Consider the following 12,500-nt stretch of genomic DNA (forward strand, 5'->3'; position numbering starts at 1 on the left):
AGGTTTGTGAGGGTATTTGATAGTGTGAATGTACAAATGCAAATTGCGAAGCTGTTATCTGTGTGTGTGTGTGTGTGTGTGTGTGTGTGTGTGTGTGTGTGTGTCTGTATGTTTGTGTGAGTGACTGTGTATACATTTGTATATATCTGTATCTGTCTGTACAAGATGATGCCTATAGTATATAGTAGTCTATAGCAGGGATCTTCAATACAGTGCCCTCGGACACCAGGTAGCCCGCAGCGCATCTTCTAAAAATAGGCAACAAGTTGCCTGCAGATCACAGTCTAGAAACATCCTCCATTGTGAAGTTTTCAATAGATATTCAATTGTAGACCAGAACCATTTTAAGAATTGATGTTGCCATACATTTGTAACATTAACTTGATATTGGTGATACCTTACAAATTGTAGCTGGGTTAAATTTTTGGCCTCTGCCTCTGAATCGCATCCTGTGTGTGTGTGTGTATGTGTGTGTGTATTCCTTACTGTAGAGGAGATGTGTGTGTTCTCAAGGGTGACGTGGATCCAGAGCGATGAGTGACGTGACACGTTCCTCCATGCCCGACATACCTCAGCAGCATTCAGCAGTGTGTGCACGTCCAGGTACGCAAACACACACCTCAGCGCTATACACACACACTCCAGAGAGCGGCTCGGCTTACTGCAGAAGGGACAGACAGCCTGAGAGACATCTGGAGGAAATCAGAGGAGCCCGGAGACAAACGGAAGAGAAAAGAAAACGTGAGCGAAGGAAAGACCAGAGAAATGGGACGGAGTCCAACTTCAGCATTTTTTCTCACTACGTAATATCAATGATGCCTGAAAGACATATATATTCAATATCTGTGTGTATGTGTGTGTGTGTGTGTGTGTGTGTGTGTGTGTGCTTGTGCGTGTGCGTGTGCGTGAATTACCTCTGCTCGGTGTGTGTGGCCACAAACTCAGCTCTGAGGTGTCAGCTGACCATGAGTCGTCTCCCTCGTCGGAGCTCACACACACACACCCTCTCTCGCACAGACACCATCTCCTCCCACACACACACCCTCGCTCGCACATACATGAGCCCAGTGATAGGGTCCGCTTCACCCCCCGCGGCCACCTCAGGTACATATAAACTAGACCTGTTAGTACACTCTATATAGGCACACTATACTGTTACATTGTTACACTGCTACACATGAACATTCTCTCTCTCTCTCTCTCTCTCACACACACACACACACACACACACACACACACACACACACACACACACACACACACATACACACACACACACACACACACACACACACACAGGGTTTACCTCTTATCAGGAGACACATGTTGCTGATACGTGTGTCCCGACACAACAGAGACACTCTGACTCCTCTATAAGAAGCAGAGAGAGAGAGAGAGAGATTAAGAAAGAAAGAAAAAACAAAAGAAAAAAAGAAAGAAAGAAAGAAAGAAAGAAAGAAAGAAAGAAAGAAAAGCTTTTTAAGGCTTGGGCTATATGGTATGCAAGTGAAGAGCTTGGTTGGCGGAGTGTAATAATAGTTTTAGAAGAGTGGTCTAATTTGTTTGAGCGTATGTGCTGCCATCACATCTGGTGTAGCCAGTTCCATTGATTATAGTGGAAGCAAATTGTTGCAGCAAATGCTTTGCAAACAGAGTGCTTCAGTTACGCGTCTGGCATAGCCTCCCTACTGGCTGTAATGTGTTTAACAAAATGGAAAAATCTATGTTTGCGATATGACCCCCACCTCTCACACGTCTACACATCAGAGACCAAATCATGCAACACCATCAGCTCACTGACAGATGCAAAAAGCCAGTAGAATACAACAAAGAGTGGACAACATCCTTCTGCACACATACACGTGTGGAGAGAGAGATTCACACAGGCACAATGTTGACTACACAGACAGCAGCTATTCAGACAGACACGTTAAGACTGTTCCCCTGATGGCTGAGCTCTCTCATGGTTAGCCTCATGAAGTAGTGTTAACATTATGTGGAATAGTGTTGTGCCATGCGACTGCTGGTTGATTATTTTTTGGCAAGACTTCAGTAAGAGCCCCTCTCCAACTCAACATAAGAGCAGCTATGTAAACAATGATAATAGGATCTATGCCCTTTTTACTTAAGGCAGTGGTATTATGGTGTCATGTGTGTTAGTGTGTGTGTGTGTGTGTGTGTGTGTGTGTGTGTGTGTGTGTGTGTGTGTGTGTGTGTGTGTGTGTGTGTGTGTGTGAGTGAGAGAGAGAGAGAGAGGTGAAATTTGCGTTACCTAAATATGAACATACATTACATACACAAAGAAACACAGACACAGACACAGATACAGACACACACACACACACACACACACACACACAGCCACATGGACACATGCCCACACGAACATGCAGACACACACACACACACACACTCTTCCCCATTTCCATAGTTCATAGTTCATAGTTCATAATTCTACAATTATCATTATTCTGTTTTATTTGTGTGTTACCCCCTCTTTCCCTCCCCATTTCATGCATTTGACCCAAATGCTTTGGCTGTACAACATTATGGTCATGCTAATAAAGCTCCTTTTGAATTTGAATTTGAATTTGAGAGAGAGAGAGAGAGAGAGAGAGAGAGAGAGAGAGAGAGAGAGATAGTGTGTGTGTATCCATGTGGATGAGTGAGGGCCTACAATTAGGGCCTAATAAAACATGGACTTACCTGGTAGCTCCCATTCATCCCGGCCCCAGAGCTCCTGCAGTGTGGGGTGTGTGCATAGCGCAAGTACGTTTGGTGGGTGAGGACAGGAGTGTAGTGTGACTGGGAGTGTGAGCGTGAGCGTGAGCGAGCGTAACGTGATTGCGCTTGTGTGTGTTGGTCCAGCAGGAGGGTCTCGGCGGTCACGGCCCTCTCCAGCAGCTCCTCGATAAACTCCTGCAGGCGCAGCTTGGCGTCGGCCTCCTTCAGTGCCGTGTCTCTCAGGAACACACTCAGCTCACACACCTGTCTGCAACATAAAATATACACACAACATAAACACACACACACTCACACACACACACACACAGTACCTTTCAGCATGTGACACAAATTAACCAGATGTTGGTCACTTCACACACTTGAAGACAAATTAGATTAAATTGCACTATGAGAAATAATTTATTAAATAATTACATTTTTGTGTAATGCCTCATTTTAATAGTCCTTTTTTGTCTTGGATGTATTCCTCCTACCTTGACCATCTGGATTTAAGAAAATGTGTGTTGTATCAACACAACATACTGTAATTTGCATTAGACATAGAGAGCATGAGAAAGAGAAAGGGAAAGGGAAAGAGAGACATAGGAAGTGAAAGAGAAGAGGAAGAATGAGAGGGAGGGAGAGATAGAGACAAAGGGAGTATGACTACCCAGAGACTCTCAGCGATCCTGTCAGACTCCATTTCTCATCAGGCACCATGTGGGCTGCCTGTGACCTCTGAATAGCACCCTCCATGCTGCCAAATAAGGAAGTGTTGCCTAGAGCAACAGCAGTCACAATGCAGCCTGTGCTGTATGCAAGAATCCTTTAGTCCTGTGAGACGTCAGGTATATACAAAGCTTAAGATGCTAAATTACATGTAGTAGATTAGTAGATTAGTAGTAGAAACCAGGATTTACGAATCCTGCCCATAAACCTGGCAGGGCAGTTACCCTGGAACTACTGTACAATCAACATCTTAAAATCTATTACAGACTGTGCCTTGGAAACCTTACTAGTGAACAAGACAGATAATCACTTTAGACAGTCAATAGCACCACATGACCTGTCTGGTAAACATTTCTAGATAATTATAGTAAACAAAAAAGGTCAAAAAACACGTTTGACCTCTTTTAAACTACACCAGTGCAGTGATAAATGCTTTAAACAAACTCCAAATCCCATAAACCCACAAAATACATGACGCAATACTATAAAACAGTAGGAAATCACACTGATATTAGAAGCATCATAAACCCCAATCATCTTCTGTCACACACACACGGGCGGTGGTAGTGTAGTGGTTAAGGAGCTGGGCTAAGTGTGCAGTAGCCTGAAAGTTGTCGGTTCAATTCCTGGTCTTTACCGTTGTGCCCTTGAGCAAGGCACTTAACCCCAAGTTGCTCCGGGGACAATGTGATCCCTTGTAATATAGCTAACATATGTAAGTCACTTTGGTGTCTGCTAAATGTAATGTAACACACATACACATTACCAACTGTGATGCTCAGGAAATAATACAAACACCTCATATTAGTAATCCTACTTCACAAACATACATGTTTACACACACAAACAAATATAGCTGGGCACTGCACTGACCGTTCCTTCGAGGTCAGCTCCCTCTGTTTCTCAATCACTTCTCGTCGAAGATCGGTCATCATCTCCGCAGCGATGGAGAGCTGTCGCTTGAGCTGTGAATTCCTCTCCTCCAGCTCTTCCTTCGCTCGCCGCAACTTCTCCTTCTCTTTCTTTGCAACACGCACCTCTGCACTCTTTCTCTCCAGCTCTCCCATCATCAGGGCCTCCAGCCAGGCCAGGCCCCAGCCAGGCTGCCCCCGCTGGGCTTTCATACAACCCGAGGCCCCCTCTCTCCCCATGGAGCTCCAGACTGCCACTGTCTGACAGCGGGAGGAGGAGGACGAGGGGAGAGAGAGGGAAGACAAAGGCCCGAGAGTGGAGGATGAACGGAGGGAGAGGAGACGAGAGGAGGGGTGGAGAGAGAGATGAGAGCGGGAGGAGAAGCGAGGAGAGGAAGCAAAGATGGACAGATGAGGGAGGGAGAGGAGAGGAGAGATGTCTCCCGGAGAGAGACGTGGCTCAGCAATGACGGGAGGCTCCAGGGCCCCGGACTGGTAAGGGAGCATTGGCCTGCAGAAGCCCAGGAAGGGGAGCTCGATCTGGGCACGGCTGTCTGTAACACCTGGCCTCAGGGCCCGGGTGAGCAGGGAGAGGGCACACATCCATTCCTGGGGATGCACACTCTGCAGGTGCGCAGACAGGGAACGCACACTCTCAAAGTCCAGGGGACACCATGGACAAGAGAGTGCCTGTTCAGCCATCTCTCTCTCTCACACACACACACACACACACACACAACAATCAGTCATGCAGACATAGTTACCAACACACGCTCAAACACACACTGGAGAGGTCACCACAATATCTTCAGTCCTGCAATAAACAAGCAGAAATGTGATTCACTACCATGTCTGTGTATTTGTATTTTAATTAGCATGCTTGCTCCCACCCTTGATGGGTATGTGTCTATCTGTGTCTGTCTGTCTGTCTAATTGTCTTTCTTTTGGTCTGTCTGTCTGGACAGAGGATATGGCATGACTGTCATGCTCCAGTTGATGTGCTACTTTAATACATGATGTTTGCCTGGCTGTATGTATGAGTCAGATTATATGTGAGTGAGGGGCATTAATTAAACATAGTCAGGGCAGACACCACATACACACTCACACTCCTTAATGACAGTCAGGCTAGATGTGTTCTTCAGTACAACAAGTAAAACATGTGTATTCCTATTTATGGTCGTGTGTGTGTGTGTGTGTGTGTGTGCGTGTGTGTGTGTGTATGCGCATGCGGCGGGCGGAAACAAGGAGAGATGAAACGTCCTCTTTTGCCTCAGTGCTCCTATCAGCTGGCCATCTCACCCTTGCGAGCCCGCTCACACAGGCTCATATACCATTTTAATCACGCATGAGAGGCATGCAGACAAAGCCGCCTTTTCCATGGCACGTGCGTGACCGTTTCTTTGATGCCTTGTATGCCGGAACCAAAACAGAAAGTCTTGCGCGTTGTGTAAAATTCGAGTCGAATTCGTGACATGCATGGGAGTGTCGTCATCGCGCCTTCTCCACACAGAAATTATGTTTACAGTTTATTCTTTCGATGTGTCTGTCTGGCATAAATTATCACCATGCACCCAGCGACCCACAAAGTCCCACACACGCATTGCCAATGAACCTGAACCAGGCAAGACTTTTTGGCTCTAGGTAACAGTGCAATTAAATTGTCAACATCATACCATTTTCCAGAAATATCGTTTCACGCCTACTGCCACTTACCTCTCCGCTCTTGTCCATCGTTTTGTCCGTTATGAAGCATTCCGCGTGGATGCTCTTTTCGCTCAGGAGATGCGCTCCTTCGTGGTGCGCTCGTGACGTCATCGAGGGAGCGAGCGTGACCCGATGGGTTCATCTCAAAGCTCTATTTGCATACGGCCCCTCTCCTCAGTGCTCGGTCCTCCAGCTCGTGCCCCGGAAATCGAGAGGGAGTCATGGTCCATGGTCTACGGTGCGTTCATGCGCATGGTAAGAACATTTTCCCAGTGAAAACATCATCATTCACGTCACTTCATGTGGGAATAAGAGATGGGAAACTGGGGGAACATTTTGCTACTGGAGTTGCCTATTTGGGGGCTTGTTGTCACTTTTGTCCTCACCTTGTATCATTTGTAGTCCATGTGGCCTTTCATGTCCAACAATTGTAATATGTACTTGGGAATTTGCTGATTTTGTCACTCTTTCACAATCATCTTAAACCATGTTTAATCAAATACAGTTGTTTATTTAAGATTAGTGAACAACGTTTTTCACACATTCCGACGGCAGAGCACATGAACACTTGCGTTGGAAAAACAACGGAATCACGGAGGCAGTCCCTAATATTCCCAGATGGCATGAACGGACCATGACTTATGGAAATCATATATTTCTGTGGAGCCAACCAACCCAGATGGCCTTTGCCCCCTTATCACATGCTTAACCTCCATTAATCAGTGGATGAGCATTAATCAGTGGATGTTCCTTAAAAATTCAGGGTAAGTATACACACCCCTGTTAAATTCCTATAGAGGTGGGCAGATCTTTATTTTTAAAGATTGGTTATTTCATAGATCCAGGATACTATGAATCCTGGCCTTTGGCATCATGGCCAATCTCTAATTTTATTTAAAAGATCAGAATCACAACTTTTTAATTATTTAATTCAATGGTTTTCATAGATTTGTTTTTTGTCAGTAGGATTTTGAACAATGGAAAAGTGCAAATACAGTATATAGGGTGTATAGGGTATTTTCATTCATTTTCAATATTGAGATTTAATAAGTGGATATATATTTTTGTTATGTTCATAGTATTTCTTATTATTACTGACTATATAATCACATATTACTTAAAAAAAAAAAACACCAACAAGAATCCCTTTAGGCGCAGAATGTCGCTTGACAAGTGTTCTGTTCACAAGGCACGAAATCTATATACTAATACGCTGTGTACTAACAGTATACAGTCAGACCTGTCATATTGTCAACCAGCTTTCTAGCAACCAACAAGTAGCCTCCACAATCAACATCATAGCAAAATCTGTTTTATCATCAGACTGTTCGGACTTGTTACCGGAGGGTTGCCGGTTCGAACCCCGACCAGTAGGCACGGCTGAAGTGCCCATGAGCAAGGCACCTAACCCCTCACTGCTCCCTGAGCGCCGCTGTTGATGCAGGCAGCTCACTGCGCCGGGATTAGTGTGTGGTTCACCTCACTGTGTGTGCACTGTGTGCAGTGTGTGTTTCACTAATTCACGGATTGGGATAAATGCAGAGACCAAATTTCCCTCACGGGATCAAAAGAGTATATATACTTATACTTATAAGAGTGCATTAAATATGCATAATAAGACATGAGGTGCTCTCTGATATGGCAGCAGAAAAACTGCTGAAGTTTGTTATGGTATATGCCATATACAGTGGAAGAGAGCTGGAAAGTAGGACATTGTGATGAATGTCTGGATGAGCACACCTTGCTGTGTGAAGTTATGAGTTAACTCAGCAACTTCTCTGATATAATGCATACTGTAGACTAGAAGAACAACATGATATATGAAGAAGAAAGACTAAACTCACAGGCTCTTAAGAGGAAGAGAAACTGCTATAACTTGGCAGATCAAAGCTGTTTCAAAGGTCAGCCCAGACATCCTTCAGAATTCAGATCATGGCAGCTGTTATTGGTTTCTGAAGCTCTGGGTTTGTGGTAGAGCTGCCACAGTTTTGGAACAGAGAAACTGGTACCAAGCAACTGTCTTTCTCCTAAACATACCACAAGTCACTCCAAACTCCATATTGATGGCATGGGGGAGGGCACAAGGCTTTCATGTTCCATGGCTGGAGGACTCTACCCTGCTCCATCACATGCTGGGTACACTGTGTCCTGACCTGGAGACTGACCCCTGGGGTTGGTCTGTTCTGTTGGTGGCTCCACACGCTGTCTCTCAGCCCCGATCACTTGTCCTCTGTGAGGGTCAACTGTAAGGTCATCCAGTACGACTGGCAGGCTCTTTCTCCTTCACACAAACACAAACACATACTACTGACCTTGGCAGGCAATGCATTGGACTTCTCAAGGCTGAAAACACACACACACACACACACACACACACACACACACACACACACACACACACACACACACACACACACACACACACAAACACGAAGGGATAGAGACGCTGAAATTCCTGACGATCTTCATGATAGTGATTGAGTGACTTTTAAAAAGCTGATACTGTAAATTTGAAGACTATTACTGCTTGTTAACTTTCTGTCTGCTATGACACGACAGTTCAGACCTTTTTGTTTAAAGGCATAAATACTGAAATTGCTTGGCAAGATGTATTACTGATATGCCCTTGAGGGCATATGCTCTTAAAAGTATTTACAACCGTCAGAGTCCTTTGATTGTATCAGTGTAAGAAATTGTCGTAACATAATGTAGGCTATTATGCTGACAGCTTAGTTACATAAAATAAGTTGTTATAGCATCTAAAATGCTGAGAGCTGTCATGATCATTACCAATAACAGTGTCATGACATTGTCATATAATCAACTGTCATGAGGACTAATGGCAAAGCCCTAGAGCAGTGATTCTTAAACTATTTGCCTGGCAACCCCCGAAAAGTGTTTGGCCAAGTCTCACAACCAACTTCTCTCCATCCTGTACTCTTTTCTGATTGGCTGGTGGGTATTAATTCTAAATAACGGGATCTGGTAAAAAAGTTTAATCAATGGAAATCCATTTCTTTGGCACACTACATCAATTAACTGTCATATTTCAATTGGCTGATTAGGATATTGATTGCTTACCGATAGATAAAGTGTACGCACACACGCACGCACACACACACCTGCCCTCCCAGTGACATCAATTGCTGGTCTGTCTCTACCTGCTCACCTCACACACACTTTACCTCCTCATTAAGTCTTCTCCTTATCTGCTCTGCTCTACAACAAAGTGACTGTGTGTGTGTGTGTGTGTTTCTAGTCAGCATGTTCGAAACATCCCTGACCCTTTTATCTCAAACCAAGGCTCTGACACAGACACACATCCACTCTGACAGAGCAAGAGAGAGCGAGAGAGAGAGAGAGAGAGATAGAGAGAGAGATAGAGGGCTGGTCCTATAAGTATGAGTGGGACTACAAGTCAGTGTTGATAAGTATAGCAACACAGTGCTGGGATACAGCAGTGCGAGCAGCATTAGCCCATTCACACATCACACATACACATCATTAACTCACCACATGCACACCAGCTCCATTAAAGCGCATGCACACAGATGGGCCTGACACTGTTCCTGGGTGGTCTGATCGTGCTCGCTGCTCTGCTTAAGTGCCTCCTGGAATTGCGTCGCTCCCCCGGCAGGTTGCCGTGCCTACCACGCCTGCCGCTGCTGGGCAGTCTGCTGAGCCTGCGCTCGGAGCTGCCGCCCCACCTGCTCTTCACACAGCTGGCGTGCACCTATGGGAAGCTCTACGCACTCTACCTGGGCCCGCACCTGGCCCTGGTGGTCAACGACTACGCGCATGCGCGCGAGGTCCTGCTCGGCAAGGGCCGCGAGTTCGCCGGACGACCTTACATGGTGAGGAAGACACAGTCTGTGCACATACACTTACACATATATAGACATACACACACAAACACACACTTGAAAAGATTATTCTCATTTAGTGTGTGTGTGTACACTTTATCTACTGGTAAGCAATCAACACAATATCCCAATTTTGTGTGGTGTCGGATAGTTTTTGAAGCCTTTAGACATTTTTTAATAAAACTGCATGATCAGATCTTCATAAGCACTGAATAATATGATGAAATAGCTGAACAAATTGTATAACATTAAAATTACCTTAGATAGACAGATAGATAGATACTTTAAGTGTGGTACAACTATCTGAACCCCTCCAATAAGCTGTGATCGTCTTTACCAATTGTCAATTCAAATGTACAGTGCCTTTCAAATTTGTTGGCACCCCTGGTAAAGATGCTAAATGCTACTGGGACTTTGCTTGTGTGTCCTTTGTGTTCTATGGTCAGAAAAAAAGAAAATTGAGCTTTTTACCAAAAAAACTACACATGCTACACTTAGTTGGTGGTTAATGATTGGTTCTTGGCAGCCATGGCCTACTGGTTAGCACTTCGGACCTGTAACCGGAGGGTTGCCGGTTTGAACCCCGACCAGGCATGGCTGAAGTGCCCTTGAGCAAGGCACCTAACCCCTCACTGCTCCCCGAGTGCCGCTGTTCATGCAGGCAGCTCACTGCACCGGGATTAGTGTGTGCTTCACCTCACTGTGTGTACACTGTGTGCTGTGTGTGTTTCACTAATTCACGGATTGGGATAAATGCAGAGACCAAATTTCCCTCAAGGGATCAAAAGAGTATAAATACTTACTTATGAGGTTCCTCCTTCACCGTAAAGTGCTTTGGTTGCCTGTGTTGTTGTTGTTGTTGTATAATCACCCACAAACACTGAGTGAGGGATTGTGTTTCAGGTGACTACAGAGCTTCTGACTCGTGGGGGGAAGGACATCGCCTTTGCCGACTACAGCCCATTGTGGAGAGGCCAGCGCAAGCTGGTGCATAGTGCCTTCAGCCTCTTTGGAGAGGGATCCAGTAAACTGCAGACCATAGGTATTCACACACACACACACACACACACACACACACACACACACACACAAAAAAAAAATCACCCTAAAAATGCAGACACACATACACTCACACACAGAAAGGCTAACACAAGCACTTTTTCCACTAATTTCCACTATATCGCCCAGCAAACTCATCCAAAACGTGTGTGTGTGTGTGTCCATGTATATGTATGTGTGCATGTCTGTGTCTATTGGTTCCAGTGTTAGAAGCAGCAGACTGCCTGGTTGCAGAGCTCCTCTCCCTGGGTGCTCAGCGCGAGTGTGTGGGGAACGGTGTGTGTGAGGGTGTATGTAGGTGTGTGTGTGTGGACCCCGCACCTGCCATCCTCAGAGCGGTCACTAACGTAGTGTGTCGGCTGGTGTTCAGCGGCAACTACAGCGCTGGCGACCCTGAGCTCCGTGAAGTCATGGACTACAACGACGGCATCGTCCAGACTATCGCCCGTGGCGCTCTGGTGGACATCTACCCCTGGCTCCGAGTGGGTTACTATGGTTACTCTAGCTCTGTTGTATCTTGTTGACTAATTTCTAAATTAATCAATAGCTTCTTATGAAGAAGGCCTTATTGTAAAGCAGTTCACAGACTGTTTACACAAGTATATCATACAGTTTGTCTAACTGCATTACTATGTGTGTATGCATGTATTTGTGTGTGTGTGTGTGTGTGTGTGTGTGTGTGTGTGTGTGTGTGTGTGTGTGTGTGTGTGTGTGTGTGTGTGTGTGTGTTTGTGATTATTTTTCTGGCACTTCCCATGAAAGATTTTCCCCAATAAAGATTTGGAGAAACTGAAAGCGTGTGTGAAAGTAAGAGACAGCCTACTGACGACAAAACTAGAGGAACATAAGGTATGTCAAATGTGCATGTTTACCCACCGGTGAAATCTTTATCTGAAATAACACATTTTAATGGCTTTTTTGTGATGCGTACTTTAATTCAAAACTGTAAGGGCTCTGGATGTTCTCTTTGGCTGTCAACCCTCATTTGATGGATCTGACCCCTTCTAGGAAAGGTTCTTTGTGTACCAGCTGTTTGTAGTTATGGGCTTAACCCCTCTCTCCACCCCACAACTTAACCCTCTTTTTTCCTGGAAGAAAAATGTTGGCAAATATTTTTTAATTTAAAATAAGAAAATAAATAAATAACGTTACAAAGTGCATGTTGCAATGCCATTTCTCTTTCTTTGAAACACCTATCCCAATATGTTCTTAACCTCGAAGACACATGTTGTCAATAGTGATGCATGCATTCTAAAGGTCAGAGGTCAGTGGGAGGAGGTGCACTTGCAGGCAACCACCATGACATTGACCCTGACCCTGACCTCGACCCTTACCCTATTCATAATCTCACACTCAGCCTGATGGAATGTGCGTGCGTGTGTGTGTGCAGGCGGGAGAGCATTATAGTGTGTGTGTGTGTGTGCGTGTGTGTACGTGTGTGTGCGTGTATGTGTGCACAAGTGCATTTGCTTTCATGTGACTGTGTGTATTGGTAACATGATGAGGG

At 45.2% G+C, this 12,500-nt stretch overlaps 2 protein-coding genes across 2 annotated transcripts in view; one reads left to right on the plus strand and one right to left on the minus strand.

Moving 5' to 3' along the window:
• LOC125289147 (F-box only protein 41-like) overlaps positions 1-4,675 on the minus strand; it is an 11,478-nt gene extending 6,803 nt beyond the window's left edge. Inside the window, exons 1-5 of the mRNA XM_048235845.1 lie at positions 4,327-4,675; positions 2,707-2,992; positions 1,307-1,371; positions 915-1,099; positions 487-692 (exon numbers count right to left, since the gene is read on the minus strand). Coding sequence (XP_048091802.1) covers positions 487-692; positions 915-1,099; positions 1,307-1,371; positions 2,707-2,992; positions 4,327-4,604 — 1,020 coding nt within the window. The 5' untranslated portion in view covers positions 4,605-4,675. The remainder of the gene's footprint in view (positions 1-486; positions 693-914; positions 1,100-1,306; positions 1,372-2,706; positions 2,993-4,326) is intronic.
• Positions 4,676-9,513: 4,838 nt separating this feature from the next.
• Positions 9,514-12,500, plus strand: part of LOC125289387 (steroid 17-alpha-hydroxylase/17,20 lyase) — a 6,093-nt gene continuing 3,106 nt past the window's right edge. Inside the window, exons 1-4 of the mRNA XM_048236182.1 lie at positions 9,514-9,925; positions 10,838-10,976; positions 11,198-11,475; positions 11,756-11,842. Of these exons, the coding sequence (XP_048092139.1) occupies positions 9,623-9,925; positions 10,838-10,976; positions 11,198-11,475; positions 11,756-11,842 (807 nt within the window). The 5' untranslated portion in view covers positions 9,514-9,622. The remainder of the gene's footprint in view (positions 9,926-10,837; positions 10,977-11,197; positions 11,476-11,755; positions 11,843-12,500) is intronic.

The sequence above is a fragment of the Alosa alosa genome, chromosome 24 (genome assembly GCF_017589495.1).
Source record: "Alosa alosa isolate M-15738 ecotype Scorff River chromosome 24, AALO_Geno_1.1, whole genome shotgun sequence".
In the NCBI taxonomy this organism is placed as follows: Eukaryota; Metazoa; Chordata; class Actinopteri; order Clupeiformes; family Clupeidae; genus Alosa; species Alosa alosa.